The sequence below is a fragment of the Eretmochelys imbricata genome, chromosome 2 (genome assembly GCF_965152235.1).
Source record: "Eretmochelys imbricata isolate rEreImb1 chromosome 2, rEreImb1.hap1, whole genome shotgun sequence".
Lineage (NCBI taxonomy): Eukaryota > Metazoa > Chordata > Testudines > Cheloniidae > Eretmochelys > Eretmochelys imbricata.
In genome coordinates this window covers 264,761,060-264,784,454 of record NC_135573.1, presented here as the reverse complement: position 1 = coordinate 264,784,454, position 23,395 = coordinate 264,761,060, and the positions used below count along the sequence as shown (strand labels likewise).

At 56.9% G+C, this 23,395-nt stretch overlaps 1 protein-coding gene across 1 annotated transcript in view; it reads right to left on the bottom strand.

The window, feature by feature from the left end:
• Positions 1-23,395, bottom strand: part of NBEAL2 (neurobeachin like 2) — a 111,984-nt gene that overhangs the window by 37,765 nt on the left and 50,824 nt on the right. Inside the window, 12 exon segments of the mRNA XM_077808481.1 lie at positions 71-173; positions 388-547; positions 1,122-1,255; positions 1,453-1,624; positions 3,108-3,200; positions 5,012-5,094; positions 5,776-6,103; positions 8,145-8,264; positions 12,153-12,285; positions 14,743-15,323; positions 19,139-19,237; positions 20,915-20,998. Coding sequence (XP_077664607.1) covers positions 71-173; positions 388-547; positions 1,122-1,255; positions 1,453-1,624; positions 3,108-3,200; positions 5,012-5,094; positions 5,776-6,103; positions 8,145-8,264; positions 12,153-12,285; positions 14,743-15,323; positions 19,139-19,237; positions 20,915-20,998 — 2,090 coding nt within the window.

Here is a 23,395-nt window from a genome sequence, read left to right as displayed (position 1 = left end):
GCAGCTCAACCAACACACCGGGACAAACAGGGGCAAGCTGGAAACCGGGAGCCAGCCTTTAACAACTCACCCGTAGTACGTCCGAATGGAGTCCAGGATGTATTGGACCCCGTATTTCTTGCGGCTCCTCTGCTTGTGGTCCTTGATGGTGCTCGATAAATGCTGAATGTGACCTGCAGACATTGGGGAAAGAGAGGGGGAGAGCAGACACATCCAGAAGATTAAGTACGTACTCGTATTTCGCAAGCAGAGACAGTCGGGACATGGAGCAAGCTCTCGGCCAAACCACCCTGGCCAGGAGGCTGCTGATCCTGACCCACACGGGGGAAGCCGTGAGCTGCCAAGGCCCGCCCCAGCTGGGAAGCAGACCCCCAGATCCCCCCTTACTTAGCCGGACAGCGAAGTCACTCTTGCTCCAGATGCGGAAGTCGAAGAGCAGGAACTGGTACAGGAGGTGTAGCAGGAAGCTGTGGCCCTCGGCAGCCACCTGCTCCATCAGGGACTGCAACGCCACCAGCACGTTCATGTCCATCATGAGGCTGGAGACCTGACAAGTGCAAAGCAGTGAGAGCTGGGTGGGTGGCACCATTTCCATCCAGCAGCCGCAGGGCATTCTGGGACTTACGAGTCATGTGACCCACAGAAAATGAACCTGCGTTAGAACTCTCACAACAAAAGACTGGCAGATGTTTTCCTAAGCCAGAGAGGGGGCTTGAAGGTAGCAGAGGACTTACCATTTCGGGTGATGGGAGAGAAGGAGAGAATAAACTCTTAACCATGAGGGGTAAAAGGGATACATGTTTGGGTGTCCCCACAACATGTATAAAATACTCTATTTCTCCAACTCCTCTGCGATCAAGCCATCAGTATGCTCCAGAGTCAACACCCTAGCGAAACAAGTGGGAGCAGAGGTCACCCATCATAGCTTGTTCCAGCTGGGTTGCAGCCAGCACTGCTGGCATTACGTGTATTCCCCGATTGGACGTTCCCCTTTGCAGGCACATGCAGTGGCCCAGCTGCTAGCTTTAATGCACCATGTGTTAGGCCCTGGGCTCAGCACCGCCTTGTTTAGCTCCCTAGGTGACCTAGGCTCTGACCGGCTGGCCCTGGAAGTCTCTTACCTTCTGCAGCAGAGCTCCAATGATTGCCGGCCCGTGGCACTGCACCAGGCTCTCCTGGTTCACGGGGTGATGCTGGATAAAGTTCTTGACCAGCAGCAGAAATGCAGCCACGCCATTATTCTCCAGTCTGCCCTCTGCAGGAGGGGATGAGAAGGGTCAGCCAGGGACCAGCTCTTATTGCCAAGGGGGGGAGTGGGGCTGGCTGCCCAAGAGACAGGTAGGTACATGGCCCAGGCGAATTTCAGGGCTCCAGCGGCATGTGGAGGAGCTGGTCTCCCGCTGCCCCCCTCCCATGCTTTCCCAGCAATAGCCAGGCCGATGCTGCGCTCACCGGAGGACTTGCTCAGGGGGATGAGCATGCCTTGGCGACTCCGCGAGGACGTCAGCTCTGGCCCAACCAGGTCGTGGGTTTCCTGGCTGTCCTCCGATTCTTTTCTCTCGGCCGCCACTTGGTCCAGCAATGGGAGGAGCACCCCCATCCCGCCAACACAGTTCACAACGTCCTACAGGAGGAGAGAGAGAGATACAGGGCCCTGGCTGATCCACCGAGACCGGCAGGGAGCTTCCGTCCTCGCCAGCCCCTGCCCTGCCCGCGCTGATGCTGCCTCTTACAGGGCAGTGCTCAGGTAAGTAACATGCAAGACTCTGGCGAGTTACCAGCCAGAGACACCCTCCAGCCCAAGCCAGCTCAGGCCAAGAGACTGCCCCTGGGAGTCAGCAAGAGAGCCAGCCGCCGCTTCCCAGAGCCAGAACCCAACAGCCAGCCAGGGGAACAATCACAACAGGAACAAGCGTTTAGCAGTGCAACAAAACCATCCGGGTGTGCGCACATCTCAGCAGCTGTGCCTGACTCCTCGTCAGCAACACCAGTTTAACTCTATTGACCTCAGGGGGGCTACTCCTTTGTAGAAGAGAATAAGGCCCACTGAATCTAAACGGTCTAGAGGACTGAAAGCTTAAGTTAGCACCAGGGTCTTAAAAGCAAATAAACTGGTCTCTGACTCCTCTGGGCAACTGGTCTCAAAACGCTGACAGGCTGATTGTTGTCCTAGAGCAGCGTTTGATTAGCCGCCGCGTGTGCGTGAGTCGCACAGCGAGACCGTGGACCGTACGCTGTGGGCCGCGACGTTATCGGGGGCACCCTGGACAGCACAAGACTGCCAGTGTTTTGCAATCCTGACACGGGAGCCTGGGATGCAGGGTTCACGTGTTCCTCCAGTGCGTCAATATCTTGGTAGTGGGTTGAGAGAAGAGCAAGGAAAATGATCTGGGAGCTGAAGGGACTATGGGGTACAAACAATTATTGCTCAGCCACGCTCAGTGTAAGGGGGTAATGGGGCAAGGGGAACCCTATGGGTGGGAGTGTCAGAGAGGAATGATCCAAGGGCCATGCAGGGAGAGAAGCTAGAAGCGAATGGGATGGCATTAAGAAAAGTGCCAGGAAAGTCTCCCTGGCAGTGAAATGTAACTGAAGAATAGCCTCTTTAGCCTCAGTGCAGGAGATCCTTCTTAGCAGACCCACCCCCACACTCTTATGCGTTCTGTAGCATAGGAGCCGACTTCCTCTGTTCCCAGGGGGATGCTCGACCCCCCCCCCCATTCTTTCCCCCCAAACCCCCACGTCTGCTCTGCCACTTCCCGCCCCCACTCCTTCCCCTCCTCCTCCTGCACGCCGCCAAACAGCTGATCGTGGCAGGCGCTGGGATAGGGGGAGGAGCTGATTGGCAAGGCTGCCAGTGGGTGCTCTGGGGCAGGAGCACCCATGGAGTCGGTGCCTACGTCCCATAGGGAAGGAGATGAACTGGGTGATCGAACCCATGCGATTGACAACGTGAGGATGCACTGATCCCAGTTTAGTGCGGTAGGAAGCCGCAGTTCCTGGACTGCTTGGCTATCCGAGACCACATTTCCCACTGAGTCCCAACCTCGCTGGCCCAGTGCCCACCAACTCCAAGAGGCGGGAGAGACCAAGGGGCAGAACCGTACCTTGATATCCCAGTTCACCACTTTGTGTCCGGTCAGCCTCCCATCAAAACCACGGTTTGGAGACAGGTCCAGGCAGATGTTATTTTTACAGGCCTACAATGGTGCAAGCAAATGACACGGCTTTAGCACATACTATGGCCATGCCAACAGGTGCAACACACACATGCTCCCTGTCCTGGCATAAGCCATCGCCCTTGACAGCCCGACACAAGGGGAGAGAAGGAGAGGAAAGGTGGCCTTGGGGTTTGGGCTGGGACTCCAGAGAGCCAGCGTCCTCAGCTCCGCCACAAACTTCCTGCGTGACCTTGGGCAAGTCCCTTGATCTCTCCAAGCCTGTGTAAAACAGGGATAACTACTTCGTCTGGTCTGTTTAGATTGGAAGCTCCTCAAGGCAGGGGCTGTATCAGCGAGCACACCTATGGAAAACACCATGTACCCAGGAGAACCAAGAGTGGGGGTCCCGTCTGCGTAATCCTTGTCATCAGGAGTCAGAGTGGCTGCTACAGAGATCTAGTTAAAGGAAAGGCTTCCCAGCTGGGCAAAGCACTGCTCCATGGGAGAGCCCGACTGATATCCCAAGCCTCATGTCTTACTCCCCAGGCAGTTCTGGAGGAACAGTGCGCTCAGCTCTGGGCAGGGGACTCACGACACTGAACGGTTCACACTTGTGTGTGTTGTCTTGCTAGAATATGGTGCAGCACAAACTCTGCTTCACCGACCCACGTGGATCGTAAAAGCCAGGTCCCACCACACAGTGGAACCCATCATCCCCCGGCCCGGAGGGGTTCACAGCCCCAGGATGACAGCAGATCGAAATCTAAACCAAACCCTTCCTCTGCAGTGAAGCCCAGTGGGCATGACCCATCGGATGACAGCCCAAGAGCTTTAGCACAAAGAACAGCTCCACCGTCTTGGCCTTCGCACCCACAGGAAAGCCCTTGTTACAGACAGCAACCTCAAACAGTCACAGAGTCACTTGTGCTGAACTTGCAGCCCTGGGAAGGCAGCTACTTTGGCAGCCCATGGCATGTGATTTAACTCTACCCTCCACACACACCGGGGGAGGAAGGATCTAGCCCCTGAAGGGCTGCGTGTTTACTACAGGAAACATAAGACAGACAATACTGGGTCAGATCAAAGGTCCATCTAGCCCAATATCCTGTCTTCTGACAGTGGCCAGTGCCAGGTGCCCCAGAGGGAATGAACAGAACAGGTCATCATCAAATGATCCATCCCCTGTCGCCCATTCCCAGCTTCTGGCAAACAGAGGCTAGGGACAGCATCTCTACCCATCCTGGAGAATAACCATTGATGGACCTATCCTCCAGGAACTTATCTAGTTCCTTTTTGAACCCTGTTATAGTCTTGGCCTTCACAACATCCTCTGGCAAGGAGTTCCGCAGGTTGACTGTGATGTCTCCCCACACCCAGAGACTCCTGGCGTGCGGGGACTCTTCTGAGCCACGGGCCGAGCAGGCGCGCGGGGTGAGGATCCGTTTTGGCTGCTGTATGGCATTCCTTTTCTGCCACAACTGCAGAGCAGCACCCGGCCAGACTGAAGGATTTACCATTCCCTAATGAGGAAGGTCCCAGAACTGTATAAAGCAATTGCCACCATGGGCCAGGCCAGCCCAGCCCAGGACACTGGTAATTCCATACAGAGCTGGTCACCCCGCTGCAGCGCGCCCCTCATCTCTGTACGCCCATTTTCCACGTACCGTTCCAGCTCCACCCACAAACTCCCAGCCCCTTTGGAGAGCTGGCCAGTGTTCAATGGAGCCCGCTCTCCGAGCCCTCTGAGCACGGCCCAGCGAACCCCCAGCAGCACCGGCCGTGCCAATCCCTCGAGATGGGGCCGGCAGGGACCGAACCGCAGAGAGGTGCCCAGGAAGGTCGCTCCTTACCTGGGGCGTGTAGTAGAGGAGCAGCTTGCTGCTGAGCTCCAGGAAGTCGCCTTCTGGCTTGAGTGGGGACGTAACGTTTGGTCCTGCGGGCGGGAGGGAACGGAGAGTGGGGTGAGCGAGCGACAGGCACCCCATTGCCGGGCTGGCCCAGAGAGCCGAGCACGTGCTTCCCCCTGGGGCTGACCCTACTGGTCAACGAGTGCAGAGATCAGTACAGCTATCCCTGGTCTGATCCCCCGTGGGCCTGGCCCCTGCGCAAGAGCGACCTGCCCCCTTCTCCCTCCCAGCATGGGTCCCTGCCAGGGCAGCCTCTACCAAGAGTGCCCAGTGCCCTGTTCGGCCCTGCGGCCCAGACCGCGTCATCGGTGCTCTGGAATCACTGCGCAGCTTGGACTGTCTGTGCACCGGTGGGGTGTGGGTGGGGCGCCGCCATCCCCAGCCACGCTGCCGGGAGTGGGGGGCAGCTCCCACAAATTCCTCAGCACGTTCCCGGCCCCGCCGGGACTCAGGGTCGGAATCCACCAGCAGCGACTTGTGTCAGACAGCTAGCTCTGCTCTGAGCCCTGCAGGGCCGAGGCCTCCGAGAGATCCCTACTGCCCCTCTTCCTCCTGCTTCACCCCCCTACAAAAACCCCCCTGCAGCAGGGGAACAGCCTTCCGGGCCGTCCCCAGAGCTGCACGAGGGATACCACGCCTCAGACCGGCTCACTGAGCGAGGAGAGGCACCCAAGGGGGAGATTCTCCCTCTGAGACCCAGAACCTACCTGAGGAGAAAAGTGCTTTGACCTGGGTCTGCTGGAGGGCTTCACAGAAGATGGACACCGACCCCAGGTGCCCTTCAAGGGACGTAGGGGTCCCCCACTCCGTGTCCTGACTCCCTGCTACGGTTGTAGACACCTGGCCTTCTCTGGGGGGCTGAGCGGCCCCGGGAGTCCAGGAGTGCGTGGCCAACGAGGCAGGGAAGGATTGGGAGCGGCTGAGGGAGGGGTGAGAGGGGAAGGCTGGCTCCGGCGAGTGGGAAGGCGAGGGGTAGGCCGTGGAGGTGGTCGTCGTCCGGTGGCCGGCAGAGCCGATGCAACACGAGGTGAACGACTGAAAAGAGAGAGGGGGAACAATTGCACGGAGCCCAGGAGAGGAGGGCAACGCGGCTCCTCCAGTGCCCCCTCCCCCCCAGGCCCTTTGACTTGTATTTAGACTGAAAGCTCGTCAGGGCAGGGGCTGTCTCTTACGCGCCTTTGTACAGCGCCGAGCACACTGGGGTCCTGTCCTCGGTTAGGGTCTCCCGGTGCTGCCGCAACGCGAGCAGGAAGCGTCATGTTCCCAGAGACCAGAGCGGCAGGTGGCTGCCGACTTCTCCTTTCTGTAGCCATGGTGATCGAGCCCTCCTCCTCCACCCAAAGATGTGGGACTAGGACCTGCCCTCCACCACCGGCTGCTGGAAAGACCGGATCGGGCAGCGCACGATGGGAAAGGAGGCTCCTGGGTCTCCCCTCAGCAGCTAGGGGTTGCTGTCGAGCCAGAGCAGCCTCCCAATACTGAACGGCGATGGGGTCTCTGGGAGTTGGTCTATGGCCTAACGTTATGGCTCAGATACCAGAATCCAAGGCAGCAGAGATGAACGAGACTATTACCGTAGGACCCACCCAATCCATCTCCCTCGGGTCAAAGGAGGTGCTCTTCCAGTTCTCAGTCACCTAGACTATGAGCCGGGGAGAACCCTGGCCCAAGGCAGCATTTCTGTGTTTAACACACTGGCTGGGAGATGCCCTGGGTTTTAGACCCTGGCCCTGCCAGCTGCTCCATGCAGAGGGACCCCGATGCTCATAGGGAGCCCCATCATCATCCGCCGACGAGCAGCCACTCATGGGGCAGAGCCTGGCTCAGCACGCTGGCTGCCCAGCGCCTCCCTCATCCTGTTCAGCAGCCGGGCTGCAGGAAGCCCGACTCCAGAACTGCACTGACGGTCCCTTGCCCAGGAGATCCAGGGACAGTCTGGAGGCTGCTGTCGGAAGGACCCGCAGAGTGCAGAGGAAACCACGCCCTGTGCCGACCGGTACGCCCAAGCCTCTCTGCCCACGCCCTGCTCTCTGAGGCCGGCACGGCTATTGCGGCACCATCGTTGCATTCGACACGAGGACATCCGCCTGGTGAGATTCGACTACAGGCTGCTGCTCAAATCCCCCAGCGATTCACACCATGGATGCCCTAGGCACCCCGAAGACCATACACAGCGCTCCCCACCAGCCAGGCTCTGAACTGCGCTGGTTACCCAGGAAGGGGTTAAACCCAAAGCAGGGAGAGGAGCAGGCCAATGGGGAAAGCCAGCTGGTAGCCAGGTTGAGCCCCTCAAACTCCGAGGGTGGCAAGGCGGCTCAGGAGACAGCGTGACCGGCCGTGCAGGGCGGATGGGCACCTCTCCCAGTGCCATGGGAAGAGACGTGAGGGTGCCCAGGAAGGAGCAACCTCCTGCGCAGAGTTGGGATCAGGCCCTTCCCCCCGAGGGTTTCCTTTATAACCGAGAGCATCCAAGGGGAGTGTTCTCTTGACGCACATCCACCCAGCCTCTCCTGGGCATGGTTGCTCCCCACCGGCAGGAGGTGAGGCTCCATGGCCTGGCATCACTTCATCCAAGGCGCCCCCCCGCCCCCCGCCACTGCCCACCTGCAGATTCTCAAGTCAGGCCCTTCAGATCTGACCTTTACCTGACACGCCTCCCCCAACCCCCGCTTGATCTTTCTCTCTCACCCTCCCCCTTCCATCCTGACGGGGATGAAACCACTCAGCCTGGTCTCAGTTGAGCCCAGCGCTTACTCCAAGTTCAGCCCATGCTTCGGAGCCCTGTCCTAAGCAAGGATGCTTTGCTGAATCGGGCTCAAGTAACCTTCCTCAGCCCTGGCACCCTCAAAAGCGTGAGAGCAGAGTTGCTCTCCCCCACGACCTGCACATCGCTGTACAGGGGAAGGGCCAGAGGAGAAGGGAACTAAAGAAGTCAGCAATGGAAAGCTGTGGGGGGGCGGCAGGACAGAGCGTGATCTGTCTGGGTCACCTAGGAGGCGAGGGGCCTGGCCCAGGAGAGCAGGGAGGGGAAGGATGGGAACAAGGCAGCAGCACCCAGACGGTCCCCCCGCGTTACCTCATTGAGGGAGGGAAAGCGCAGCTGAGCCACCTGCCGCAGCTGCCCGTCTGTATAGATGTTGACCAGGTTCTGGCCGAAGGGCCGGCGGCCGGTGACGTGGACGATGTCGATGCAGTGCTGGAGGAGAGAGCCGAGCAGGGGAGAGTCAGCGTCGGCTTCAACCCTGCCCCTTTACTGACTATACACAGCATGAGCCCAACGACCTGCAAGCATGAGCCCCAACTACGCTCCTTCCCCGCTTCCAAACGCCAGACACTCAGGCTTCCGGATCCCCTCCTCCCAGACTCTCCCCTGCCAGATCATCAAGGATCCCGCCGCCAGCTGCCCCCAACCCAAGCCATCTCCTCCCGGACTTGGGGGCAGCTCAGGACCTGAGAGGAGCCCAGATAACAGATCAATGGAGGTTCAGCGTCTCAAGGCTGCGGTGGACGTACGGGCAGCCTCCTCCGGGTGGAAGGCACCAGCGGCGTAAGCAAGACCCAGCAGTGCTGCTCCCCAGCACCGCAGGGCAGGGGGTGAAACACACCGTACCCCGCTGAAACTGCAGCAGAACGCCAGCCGGAGCCCGGGCCGGGGGGTGCGGTGAAGCACCTCAGCGCTCGGGAAAGGTGCAGTCGGACCCATGATGGCTGCGGTCGGTCCAGCAGCACGGTGCCACCTCCATGCTGGGCGGCTGACTCAGTAGCGGCTCACGGGGAAGAACGCCACCTCCTGAATCCCAAGCACCTAGGGCAGAGGTGGGCAAACGACGGCCCCTGGGCCGCATCCGGCCCGCGGGACCCTCCTGCCCGGCCCCTGAGCTCCTGGCCCGTGAAGCTCGCCCCCCGCAGCCTCAGCTCACCGTGCCGCTGGCACAACACTCTGGCCGGGGGGGGCTGCGTGGTCTTGCCGGGCAGCACAGCGGCAGAGCCCGGCCTGACCCGGTGCTCCATGCTGCGCGGTGGCATGGCTGACTCCAGCCGGGCGGTTCGGCTGTAGCACTCCAGGAAGCGCGCAAGGGGTAGGGGGGGTTGGATAGAGGGCAGGAGAGTTCGAGGGGGTGGTCAGGGGGTGGGGGTGTGGATAGGGAACAGGCACATTGAACGGGGGCAGGGGTCCTAGGGGGAAGTCAGGAAGGAGAGGGGGGATTGGATGGAGTGGCGGGGGGCAGTCAGCGGACAGAGAGAAGCGGTGGTTGGATGGAGCAGGAGTCCTGGGGGGGCCATCAGGAATGAGGGAGGGGGTTGGATGGGGCAGTGGGGGGTAGTCAGGGGCGAGGGGTCCGGGATCGGTCAGGGGACAGGGAGCAAGGGGTGGTGGATGGGGCAGGAGTCCCGGGGGGGGCGCGGGGGGCGTGAGGGGGCAAGAAGTGTGTGTGGGGTCAGATAGGGATTGGGCCACGCCTGGCTGTTTGGGGAGGCACAGCCTCCCCTAACCGGCCCTCCATATAATTTTGGAAACCCGATGTGGCCCTCGGGCCGAAAAGTTTGCCCACCCCTGACCTCGGGGCTCTCCAAAAAGGTCTCCCAGGCAAGCGCTGGTACGGCTCCACCCCGAGCAGCTTGGGGGAGCCTGTCAGAGACACGCTCGCAGCCCAAGTACGTACAGCTGCAGTGGGAGCAGTAACAGGGATGCTGCACTGAACAGCCAGCTGCTCGTTTTCAAGGCAGACCTGACACTGCAGCAGCGTTTAGCAAACGTCTGTCTGAAATAGTGTAACCCACACACCTGCTGGGTGCGGTGTTCTGTCCCAGCTAGTGGCACCCAGACCACACAGAGATATTAATGAGTTTGCTCTACAGCCTTCGTTAAGAGCCAGTTGGCTTTTAGCCCATGCGGTAGAGGCTCATGCACTAAGCTCCAGAGGTCCCAGGTTCGATCCCGCCCGCCGAAGCCTGGGGTCTGTCGGCGTTACACCAGGATGTGTCTGCAGGTCTCAGAGCTTTCAGTGAAGGCACTGGGAGTCAGATCCTAAGAATGACCATACCAGGCCCAACTGATAGTCCCTCTAGTCCAGTATCCCATCCCAGAGCTTCAGGGGGAGCGTACAGAACAGGGCAATTTTGGAGAGATCCATCTCTGCCTTCCCCTCCCAGCTTCTGGCAGTCAGAGGTTTAGGGTCACCCCAAGCATGGTTCTGCTTCCCTGACCAGCTTGGCTAGTGGCCATCAATGGACCCTATCATCCACAGATTTCTCCAGTTTTGTGGTGAACCCAGTTATGAACCTTCCCCTCTGTGACCGTCAGCAAGTTACTTCACCTCTGAGCCTTACTATCTCCTTGTATAGAGGGGAAACCAAGTCTGATCTACTGCCTTGAGTGAGGCACTAAAAAGACCCTGGACTACTGCTTCCTGAATTGCATGTTCCTGTTTGCTGCTGTCTCGCTCCACCTAGAATCATAGAATCATAGAATATCAGGGTTGGAAGGGACCCCTGAAGGTCATCTAGTCCAACCCCCTGCTCGAAGCAGGACCAATTCCCAGTTAAATCATCCCAGCCAGGGCTTTGTCAAGCCTGACCTTAAAAACTTCCAAGGAAGGAGATTCCACCACCTCCCTAGGCAACGCATTCCAGTGTTTCACCACCCTCTTAGTGAAAAAGTTTTTCCTAATATCCAATCTAAACCTCCCCCACTGCAACTTGAAGCCATTACTCCTCGTTCTGTCATCTGCTACCATTGAGAACAGTCTAGAGCCATCCTCTTTGGAACCCCCTTTCAGGTAGTTGAAAGCAGCTATCAAATCCCCCCTCATTCTTCTCTTCTGCAGGCTAAACAATCCCAGCTCCCTCAGCCTCTCCTCATAAGTCATGTGTTCTAGACCCCTAATCATTTTTGTTGCCCTTCGCTGGACTCTCTCCAATTTATCCACATCCTTCTTGTAGTGTGGGGCCCAAAACTGGACACAGTACTCCAGATGAGGCCTCACCAATGTCGAATAGAGGGGGACGATCACGTCCCTCGATCTGCTCGCTATGCCCCTACGTATACATCCCAAAATGCCATTGGCCTTCTTGGCAACAAGGGCACACTGCTGACTCATATCCAGCTTCTCGTCCACTGTCACCCCTAGGTCCTTTTCCGCAGAACTGCTGCCTAGCCATTCGGTCCCTAGTCTGTAGCGGTGCATTGGATTCTTCCGTCCTAAGTGCAGGACCCTGCACTTATCCTTATTGAACCTCATCAGATTTCTTTTGGCCCAATCCTCCAATTTGTCTAGGTCCTTCTGTATCCTATCCCTCCCCTCCAGCGTATCTACCACTCCTCCCAGTTTAGGGAGGACACCTGCAGACACCAGCCTGAGATATGGTCCGGTGGAGGGGGTACCGGCCCCAGGACACCTGGGTTCTATTCCTGGCTCTGCCACTGATCTCCTGAGTCGCCTTGGGCCAGTCACTTGCCCTCTGCTGCCCCTGCCACCCGGTGGCTGTTTGGACTGTAAGCTCTTTGTCTCTCAGTCCATGCATACACAGCGCTTCGCACAACTGGGCCCTGATCTCTGCTGCGAGTGCTAAGCGCGATCCTAGCAATTTGCATCCTGACCATCATGTTGTCTTCATATCAGGTTCTGCCCCCACGTTTAAATAGGTTGGCCTCAGTCTTTTGGGGGAGGGGAGGAGGATCCCCCCCAGTGACGAAAGGGCTCAGCGGAAACCCACTGCTGTAACTGCAGAGCAGAGGGTCACTGCACGACATGAACAGCCTGTAGATTCAGAACAGATGCAGGAAACGCGAGGGCACATGGGCAAAGGGCAGAATTCTCTGGCACCTCCAGCACAGCTATTGCAGGGGCTAGTTTTAAAGTAGGCCAGACAATACCAATCAGATAGACCCAAGTCACATTTCAGGCTGTATGCTGACCCCACCCCCCTGTGGCCAAGTGAATTCGAGACTGTCACAAGCAAGATGAAGACTTGATGGACCAACTCATCAGGTAAGGCCAATGGAAGGGCATAGGGTCGCCAGAACAGAAGGCACGGGAATGAAAGGGGATGTCCCATCCCAGTGTAAAGGGACACTGCTCACCCATGCAGAATCGTTGAAGGTGAAGTCCGGGAGCGCCACCGTCATATACTCCTTCTTGGTGCACACTGCCACCACCAGCATCCCGTCGGCCGTGAAGAACGCCTCGAAGCCGGTGCCGCTGGCCGTGAAAAAGCTGCAGGGGGGAGTCACAAGGAGGAGGGAGGACCGTGACTTCGGGGTTAGAAGCTGGCCCGAGGCCCTGGAGGCCAGAGGGAGAAAGTGGAAGGGAACAGCTGTGGGAGGTGTGTGAACGAACACACTGCTGGAAGTAAAAGCCTGGAGGATAGTCAAACCAGCAGAGAGAATGGTTGCAGACAGCTTGGGGTGGGAGGGTCGAGTGAATCACTGAAGGATGAAAAATCAGACAGATTGAGATGATCGGAATCAGACTCTGAGCTCACAGTAAAGTGAAGATGATCAAGATACAGAACAGGAAGGGAAGGAGAAAGACACCAGATGGGGTTCTTACATTCTCCTCGAGGAAGGCTACCCGCCGTGCTCAGAAGGGGATTTAAAGCACGAGTTCTCCCAGCCCTGGATGCAGGGGGAGCGACCGAGACCCGCTGGGCACCAGTCTAGCTTCCTTTGCGAAAAGCTGACGAGCATGGGCGTTGGGTGGAGACCCCTGCTGGGGAGGCTAGCCCCCGTCTCTGCCGCTTCTGCCCACGCCCTCCCCATGGTCGGTGCCCCGAGATCCCCTGCTGCCCCCCTCCCCGGCTCGTGGCAGGAGCCCCAAACCCCCCCACAGAGGAGCCCCAGGCTGGCCGAAGCTGCGCCACGTCTCCCCTCCCTGGACCCAACCCGCCCAGGGTGAAAGCATCTGTTAGAAGACGCTTTTGATATGCCCCATGCAGGTTCCGGGGTGCCTGAAGAGGTGGTATGTGCCTCAGCTGTCCCAGAATCTGCACGGGGCATAATAAAGCAAAATCTTTGCCACCAAACTCCGCAACTGGGGGTCCCCTGGCCTATTGTACCCGCCGCCCATGCTGACCAGTACTCAAGGGGAAGTTTCTACGCCCAAGTGGGGTTTTACTTCACCCTGGGCTCTGAGAGTCAAGCTGGGTTCTTCTCATCCCGTGCATCACCACCAGTAATAAAGGATCAGCACTCCAAGTTAGAGCCGCGACCCTGTGGTCTTCAGATTCTGCCCAAAGCTGCACTGTGCACCCCTACTGTCAACACTTGAGCTGCACAGGTGGGACAGACCTGAGTTTGGCCTGGCTGGAGCTTAGCTATCAATTCTGCTGTAAGTATTTATCTAGCCTCCTTCACACTAGTTTGTGAGCACCTCACAGAACCAGATCTATCATATGGTTCTGTATTAGGAGGAGCATTGCCAGCAGATCGAGGGAAGTGATTATTCCCCTCTATTCCGCACTGGTGAGGCCACACCTGGAGTATTTTGTCCAGTTTTGGTCCCCCCACTACAGAAGGGATGTGGACAAATTGGAGAGAGTCTAGCGAAGGACAATGAAAAGGATTAGGGGGCTGGGGCACATGACTTACAAGGAGGCGCTGAGGGAACTGGGCTTATTTAGTCTGCAGAAAAGAAGAGTGAGGGGGGATTTGATAGCAGCCTTCAACTACCTGAAGGGGGGTTCCAAAGAGGATGGAGCTCGGCTGTTCTCAGTGGTGACAGATGACAGAACAAGAATCAATGGTTTCAAGTTGCAGTGGGGGAGGTCTACATTGGATATTAGGAAACACTATTTCACTAGGAGGGTGGTGAAGCACTGGAATGGGTTACCTAGGGAGGTGGTGGAATCTCCTTCCTTAGAGGTTTTCAAGGGCCAGCTTGACAAAACCCCTGGCTGGGATGATTTAGTTGGTGTTGGTCCTGCTTTGAGCCGGGGATTAGACTAGATAACTCCTGAGGTCTCTTCCAACCCTAATCTTCTATGATTCTAAGAGGGGAAGGTCGGGGCAATCCTTCCTGGGAAGGGTTGGAAGGACTTGAGCCCGTAAGGTCCCATGAGGCTGATGGGTGACCTCTGGTAAGCTTAGCTGTGTGTGGTGGGGGGTGTTCTTGATTGTGTTCCATAAGTTTTCCTTGTCGTGCTTTCACCTCAAGAATAAATGTGCTTGCTCGGAAAGGGCTGGGAACTTAGAGCTGCTGGCAATACACTGTTCATAGCCTGTTCAGGGATATCACAGTGTAGGAAGGGAGCTGTGCAGCCTGGAAAGACCTCGCTCAGGAGGGAGGGAGACATGGGTCTGTACCAAACTGGTGATGGCTGAGGAGCCGGGAGCCGAGAAAGGGTACTCTTGCTAGACCACGAGAGGAAATACAGGTGCAGTTGTCCTGAATGGCGACAGTCACCGCTTGTCAACACAAACTACCGTTTCTAGGCAAGATCCTACAATAAAGGAACTCAGCACTTCCACAAAGCGGACCACAGTAACAACTCAGTCGCCTAAATAATTCAAACTAGTCAAATAAAGGTGTGAGACAACAGCCTTCCGTTCTTAAAACTGTGTTTGTTGGCTGGCTGCTTTCCAAACTCCAGGGATCTACAATGGGTTTCCCGTTCGCATAAAAGGAAGGGAAGGAGGCAGGTGGACACAGCCCACTCCCCTCCACACGCCCTACCTGTATAGCTGTTTTCGCTTCAGCCTCGTAGGCAGATCCGGCAAGCCTTCGGGCTCCTCGTTCAGACAGACCCAGGCGTGGAAGGCAAAGCCACTCCCGGGCCATTTCTGGATGGCCGGCACCATAATTCCGGCCATGCTTGGCATCAGGTCGAAGTATTGCAGTGCCCTCTCAGACTGGTCCTTCCTCGCCATGCCAGACAGTGCCCGGATGACCAGAGTGGTATAAGGGTGGGGCCCCTTGCCGGGCTCGGTCCATAGTAGCCTGATGAGCTGGCGGAGCTCCTGCGGCCGGATGGAGAGGCTGCCTAGCACCTGCAGAAGGTAGATGAGGTTTTTGGAGCACTTCCGGTCCAGCTCCTGCTCAGCGCGCAGGGTGTCCAGGAGGCAGCTGACCATCCCTGCCTTGACGCAGGTCACGCGGCTTGGCAGGGAAGCGTCGCAGATCCTCTTCAGCCAGTCGGACAGGAACACCTGCAGGTCCCGTGACTTCAGCTCAGGGAGCCACGCGATGAGCATCAGCAACGGCTGCTCATTGCGGATGAGTCGGACGGGGAAGGCGCTGTGGTCTCCTTCTACTGCCTGGCAAGACAGAAGCCACAGGGTCATGTCCCTCGGCCGAAGGGCGTGCCAGCCACCTCCCCACTGCCCTCCGGCAGGGTCAGCACCCGGCCTGCTCTGCGCTCAGCCCACGGACGGGCCACCGGGCTCAGTGGCACTTGTGCTGCTGCAATGCATCATGGGGCATTCCAAACCATGGAGAACGCCATCCCACCACGCATGGCAGCATCTGCAGATGACTAGTGTGCTCCCAGTATACGGAGACGCATGCTAAAGGGGAGGACACGTGACCTCCCCCCCGAACACGTGTCTCCCCTGCCCAGTGACCCCTCCCGCAGCCCGGGGCTGCAACGCAATCCTTGCCCCATGTTACTTGCTGGGGGGGGGGGGCGGGGGGGCTCTCGGTCCTCCTCTCCCTGTGCTCCCCCGTGCATGTTCTTCTGCCTCCCAGCCAGGCTCCCTCAGGCAGAAGCAGCTCCATCCCGCTCCCCTCCCAGCTGCCAGGGAGAGGCGCAGGGAGAGAAGGACAGAGCTCCTCTCCTGCCCCACCAATCTAGGGGGGCACTTGACCCCCGCCCCCCCGTGCTCCCCCACACGTCGCCTCTGGTGGTGTCTATGCACAACTCCACACAGACTGGCACGCGCAACAAACCGAGGCTCAGCTGAGAACCAGCTGGGCATGAAAGTCACGTGCAGCCAGGGGTGGGAGGTGAGAGGGGCATACAAAGGTAAGGGGGCTGGGCCAGTGGAGGAGAGGGGTGTGAGGCTCCCACCAGCCCTAACTCATCACCAGCTGTGGAAACAACACCTTGCAATCCCAGACACCACCAGGGTAGGTGAGCTGCTCCGCCCACAGGACCCACGTCACTGACGTTCAGCATGTGGTTTGCCCCTGTCCGGAGGCTGGTTTATGAGCTAGCTACTGCTGCCCTGATACTGGAAGTTTGGCTCAGGCATTAAAAGGCCGTGAGTTTAGATCCAGAGGTCCTTGGTTCAGTCCCTGCACCCAAGCCAACCAGGGGCATCATTGCACTGTAGAGGGAATTCGATTATGGATGAATTCCTTCTCCTACTCACTGCGTGTGGAAATATTTTATCAGCCAGTTAAGACTTCTGGACAAGGCAACACCCAGACATGTGGCCTGGGTGCCAGGAAAAGGAGCTGACACCCCCAGAGTCCATTTGCAGCCTCTCTCCAGGTCAGTAAGAAGATCAGATACAGAGCCAGGCTGTAAGCATGTATCTGTGCACTTAAGGGTGAGACGCAAACCAGCATCCTCTAGAAATGACATCGCTCAGACGACAGGACCGAGGGGCTGTGAATGCCCCAGAATTGCACCTCTGGAGTCTTCTGAAGACACAGAAATGGCTTTGCTGCTTGGCAGCTACGTCCATTTATTTATTATTTGCATGGCAATAGCGCAGGGGCCCCAATCCTGGATCGGGGCCCCCCACAAACCGCTTCACTCATGGTTTGCAAGCGGAAAGCTCTCAATGGCTCCATGGATGTCCGTTCCCATCAGACCTAGATCCTTATTAATGTCACCCTTCATGCCCCATCCCCCAGTGCCACAGACCCCCTGGCGTGCTTTAATTCCTCTGTCCCCAGGGCTGTGATGAAGCAGCTGCTTTTGAGGAAGCCAAGCGCTGCGGATGATGGCATTGCTTGAACGGACATCAAAACTGCAGCCGAGACATCCCATAACTTGCAAATGGAGAAATAACCTTTCGCGTTTCTAACACGAGAACTCTGCTGCCTTATCATTGTCAAGGCATCTTCCCCCAGCAAGGCTTTCTTCCTGCCCTTTGCATCTCCAACTGTCTTGAGCTGACAAGCTAATTAAGGGAAATGACTCATTCTGCGAGCTCCCCCTCCTCTGGGACCTAGAGTAATCGGGTCTCTTCTCTTGAAGGCAGAGAAACCTTAACCTGATCTCTAGCGGGAAAGCCAAGGGCTATGCCTGACTCGCTGCACCCAGAGACAAGCTAACAGGTGGAACAGACGCCTCATTTGTATTCCTTTGATTGTACTGGGGCCCTTTGCGCATGTCTAGGGCCCTACCAAATTCACAGTCCATTTTACGGTCATAGGATTTTAAAAATCAAAATTTCTTGATTTCAACTGTTTAAATCTGAAATTTCACAGTGGGTCCTAACCCAAAAAGGAGTTGGGGGAGGGGGGTCCGCAAGGCTACGGGGGGGGTGGGGGTTTGCAGTTCTGCTACCCTTACTTCTTCGCTGCTGCTGGCGGCAACGCTGCCTTCGGAGCTGGGTGCCCAGGCAGCAGCTGCCACTCTCTGGCCGCCCAGCTCTGAAGGAAGCGCAGAAGTCAGGGTGGCGATACTGTGATGCCCCTAAAATAACCTTGCAATCCCCCTGCAACTCCCTTTTGGGTCAGGACCCCCCATTTGAGAAGCACTGGCCTCCCCCGTGAAATCTGTACCGTATAGGGTAAAAACACACAAAAGACCAATTTTCACAGTCCGTGACGGGTTTTTCATGGCCGTGAATTTGGTAGGGCCCTACTCATGCCGCAGGGAGCAGTACCATTTCACGGACATGGCCCGGGGCTAGGAGGCAGGAGACGGGTTCTATCCTCAGCCATCTTGGGGCAGCTCCAGGTCCCTTAATGGGTAGAACTATCTTAGCTGCCTTTGATCTCTACCTGTGCGACGCTGGAAGATTACGGCTCTGCAGCTGGCCGGGTCGGTTCCAGCTTGGGCGGACGCACGCACGGCTTTTGTTGAGTTAGCCGGCTAACAACACGAGTGTCGCTGCGGCAGCATGGGTGGCAGGATACATACCTAGGATCCCAGGCGGGATCATGCTAGGGGCAGCTAGCCCATCCCGCCAGGACTACGCTTCTACCTTTAGCGCACTAGCTCGATTAAAGCTAGGGCGGGTACGTCCGTCTGAGCTGGAACTCGGACCTGCAGCTCGAATGTAGCCATACCCTCTGGCAGAGTCCAGCCCAGGGCCTGCAAACGCATGTAAACCTGCTCGGAGAACAGCCCCCAGGCACACGGGCATGCGTTCTGGCCTAGGCTGCCTTGGTTCCAGGGCGTGCTGGAAACGAAGGAGCTGCCTGATTCAATGGCACTGGGGGGGCCGGGCTCCCTGCACTTGTGGCTTCACGGAAAAGAGCTTTTCCGTGCGGCGATCCGCACTGAGGATTCCTGATGCGCTACACAATGGTGTGTTTGTTGTGAGTTTCATTCCTTATCGTGCCCTCGATCTTCAGTGCAAGGACACAGCTGCAGTTACTCACCCGGCTGGTTTAGCGCACAAGGCAGGGACGGAGCGGAAAGGCACAAAACAGACCACAGGTCAGCAAACATGGCACTGCCCTCGCATGGGCCCAATTCCCACTGGCTCCAAAGGGGGCTTGCAAAAGAGACTATAAAAGGTCAGGACCAAGGAATCACAACCACTGTACTGGGGAGTGAAGAGGGACCAGCAAAGGACTGTGCTCAGTAAGGAAGGAGAACAGCTGCATTTTATTACTTCACTGGGCTGCACGTGAGAAAGCAGATGGGCTGTAACCCATGTGTCCCTCCTCCCCCGACTCTAGCAGTCCTGCAATTAGCAATAGCCCTGGGTGCGTCGCCAGCAACGGGGATTGAACTCAGGACCTCTGGCTCTAAAACCATCAGCCTCTACTGGCTGAGGCAAAGGGCCAGGCTGAGGTAGTACCAGATTCAAGCCTCTAGCCATGGCCTGGCCACACAGCAGTGTTGTAGCATCCCCGGCCCCGCCAATCCCGTCTGGGGAACGGGACGCTTGGGGCCGGGCATTGCAAAGCCATGAGCTGCCCCGCAGCAGAGTTCCGTCTTTACCATGTTCAGAAGCTCCTCAAGCAGATGGGCGGTGGGTTGGCTCTGGCTCCTGAAAACTTCGAACAAGTGGGAGTAGCCGATCCTTTCTTTGAACACCTCCTGGAAGCAAGACACGTGTCCATGTTAAGTGCATGCCCTGGCCCCATACACCCAAGCACAGGGCAGGGGTGACGGACAGGGCGTGGAACCAGGACCCATTCAAAAGGGTATTTTTACTTGAACTGGAACCAAACTAAAACCATACGTTTGTTCTATCTAGAACCTGAACTGAAAAAAAATTGGGGTTACCAGCTAAAATAAAGGATCTGCGTACTTTAAGATCAGTATTAAAAAAAAAAAAAGGACTGATCTTATTGTCATTATTAAACAACGAAATAACCAGCAGCCCTGTGCCGACTCCCAGAAAGGCCTTGCCCCCGTACGATGAGACGCGGAGGAGAATAGAAGTAGACCAACCCACAAGAGTAGGGAAGGAGAGGAGACGCTTGGGGAGTTGCCTGCACAGGACACGTTGCTATGTAAAAGGCCCGCTCTCTGGTCCCAAAGGTTAAAATAACGCCTCAAGCCTCCTCCCACCACCTGGGGCAGCTCCTCCCTCCAGGCGCCCCACTTGAGGCAGGGCCCAGGCTCCAAACTCTGATTTATTCCTTCACGGCAGAGGCCCAAGATGAAAGAGCAAATATTAGCAGATGCTGTTTTAATTTGCTCAAACTGTTCCTAACAAAAAATAATAATCCCGTTGATTTGACCAGGCAAAGGAAAAAAAAAAAAAACCCACCAGGAAACTCACGTAAAGTTAAAAAAATAAATGGTCAAAAAAAAAAAGTTTCAGTTTTAAGTTTCAACTCGCTTTTTTCAATGCACTTCCACGCTGACTGGAATTTGATTGGAACTGGTCCAACTGGTCACCCTTACCGTTTTTAGGTGGCTTGATCCGGAACTGAACCCGAACACACTGAATACAACCAAACCTGAGCCGAGCCGAGCCAAACCAAACCCAGGTCCGACTCCGTGAATGGGAGTTAAAAAACAGCCACCTGGTAGGATTTGTTCAAAGCCACTCAGAAGGGTGTGTCTACACGGCACACTCCCGGTGGCATGGAGCATATATATAGCTGTGTTGGGGAGTGTGCACCCTAAACAGCATGACTTTAGGTGAGTAGAGTCTAGACCCACCAGAACCGTAGGGTACGTACCCTGCATGACTCGCTATGCTCTCAAACGGTGCCTCCCCATCCACACTTTTCCTTTTTTCTTTTTTTAAAGCAATGTAGTGTCCTGCTGCCTACCTGCTGCCGGACCCTTTCCCCATTGCCTGTCCCCACCAGAGCCTTTCACTGCCCCCGTGTAGCTACACACTGCAGCATTCACGCAGCCTGTGTTTCACTGCGGCGTGTAGCTACATGGACCCTACACGCTGCCGCCAGTATAGACAAGGCCTAGGAGCCCACTGAATCGTGTGGCGATTCTTCACTGAGCTCTCAAGTCCAATCCTAGGGCCTCATCCTATAGACGCTTCTTACCAGGTGCAGTGCCGTTGAAGCACTAGTCGCCCAAACTCCCAGAAACACGGACAGCACGTGGTCAAGATCACCCAGCAGGCCAGGGGCAAAGCCAGGATTTGAACTCAGGTCTCCCAAGTCTTAGTCCAGTGTGTACAATCCACTTGCCAAAACTAGCTCCGTTTCCACCTACACGTTTCATCGCACTCCCCCATCACTGCATCCTCACAACCAAGCAGAACTCCAAAGGGGGTTGGGCCTCCCCACTTCTTACCTTGGCCGATGGCGAATTGCTCATGATGGAGGTGAGCACTCTGATGGCATGAACCGTGATGGCGTCGGAACTGCTGTCGAACACCTAAAGACAAGGGAGAAAGCGAGTGACGATCATGTGGCGACCCCAGCCTATTAAAATCCGCTGGACTGCCAGGCCAATCCGTCCCTGTTTTCACAGCTCCTCCAAGTCAAGCCCTGAACTACAAAGTCACACCGAGGGCTTCTGAGCAGAGAAGAGCTTCAAGTCGGGTCAGGTCGCGTTGGTAGCTGCAGGGCTGACAAGCACACTCGTGTACCGGTGCAAGATCCAAGCTCAGACCCTCTAAGCCGCTGACAGCCTGAGCAACCACAGGAGCTGCGGCTACCTGGCACCTCAGAGAAATCAGAACGTGAACCTTTCACTGTCCAACAGGGAGCTGCCAGGCTTTTTCCTCTCTTTACATGGCATCGGTGATGGGGAGAAACCACCAGTTCACTCAGCCTCACCCCTGAGCAAACCCGTCTGGCCACAGGCAGGTGGGACAATCCTCGTTCTGCAGATGCCAAACTTTTCACCCCTACTTACCCAGAGCCACCAAAGGAGCTGGGGCTATAGGACGCCTAGGATCAGAGAGGAGAGAGACCCATACAGTGCCACAGCTGTACCTGACCTACAGGAAGGAAGGGTCTCATTTCCCCTGCCCCACCTGAATCCCAGGGACTAGACTCTCCTCGGCAGGCAGGATTTACGGCTGCAGGTTGGGGAGCATGCTATTTATTTGAGATAACCCCCACCTCCCCCGCCAAACTTTGGGAGAATCCAGACTCCAGATGTGGGGCTCAGATCCACCCGTTTAATATTAAACTCTGCAGGTCACCGCTAGGGACCGCACGGTAACACGCTCCTTGAAGGCAGACATCCGACGGGTACAGGAGATGACCACAGGGTAGTGGGGTCGTTCCGGGCCCCCGCCTTCATCTGCTGCTTTAGCTTGCAAAGAAATTCAGTCCAACCGGGCCTTGCCCCTCAGGGCAAATCCATTCTCCCTAGGGCTGTTTAAGGCTCCTAGGGGGCTAGGCCGATGGAAGACCATTAACCAGTAGGGGCTGGAAAGGAAGAGGGAATGGACCTGCCTTTAATCCAGGCTCTGTTGTGATCCTGAGATCCCTTCGGGGGCAGGGGAGATTCAGGGGGCTATTCCCAGGTTGGGTCTTTTCCCCTACAGGGGCGGCTAGGCAGTGGAGTGTGGTCTGAGAAAGATGCACAGAAGCACCAAGAGGAAACATCTGGAGGACAGAAGGAGCAGGGCCCTGCTAGAGAGAGCACAGGGCATCCCTGGATGATGCCCAGCAGAACCAGAGAGGGGACAGCAGGAACAGGGGTAGATAGAGGTACACAAAGCTGCTGCCTCCAGGACCACAGGTAGTTCCTGTCATTGGCCACACCACCCCGGAAGAGGACAAGCCAGACGTCGGAGATTTCCTGCACCCGCTGCCATGAGCAGGGGTTTGACTTCAGTGGGGGCAGGATTCCAGCCATGGGCCAGCTGAGGAGGGGAGTGGTTCTTCGTGGAAAACACCGCCACCGCTCACAGGTCAGCCCCGGAAGGGAGATTTGTGCCCCGGGGTCCGAGGCCTAGGACTGCTGGAGCCTCCGGGGCATTTGAGAAGGGAGCTGTCGGAGCAACGCGGCTCCACGTGCGAGCGAGGGGCAAAACGGGCAAACGCCACCTCCGTGTCCTGGGCTCGGCTTTCCCTTTTCTCCACAATCTGGGGCAGGGTCGCCATGCCCTGAGACCCCGCCCCCACCCTTTCTGTGGAAAACAGCCACCCCACAGCGAACGCTGAGACATGCCCCCGGCTTTCAGCCTCCCGGCCCAATGCTCCATTGTGTCCCTTTGTTTATCAAGGCTTTAAAACCCCAGCTCAAACCAGGGTGGGGAGAACCTCTATTAATTTTCCCTTCTGCCCAGAAGGGACAGGATATTTCTGGTAAGAAAGAGGGAGACTGGGTCAATTCCAGGAGTCTAATCTTTTGGACTGGCGGCTTTTCCTATCCCTGCAATAGCCAGGGCCGTTCAAGATGCAACGCCCAGCGACCTGTAAAATAAAGATCGGTGCAGCCAAGTAGCAGAGCTAACATGGAGTGACTACGGCTGTCCCCCACCTCAGAGCCGTAAGGGACCCTCCCTACTACGAGATGCAATGGAAAGGGGACCTGTCATGCCTTGCATGCAAACCGAGGCTGGGTTGCCAAAGCGCCACTACCGAACAATGCAGGAAGTAGTACTGTGGGGCCACCAAGCCGCGGCAGCTGGAGGCAGCTTCGCTCAGGGGAATGCAGGGTTTGGAGGGAAGGAGCTGGTGACGGGAAGGGTCTGAAACAAAGACAAGATCCCACTCAAACCAGGAGACGCTGATCAAGTGAATCAGTGCGGGGCTCCCCTGGCCTGTTCATCCGACCTGGGTCATTCCCCCATAGGCCCTCCTTCAGGGTCTC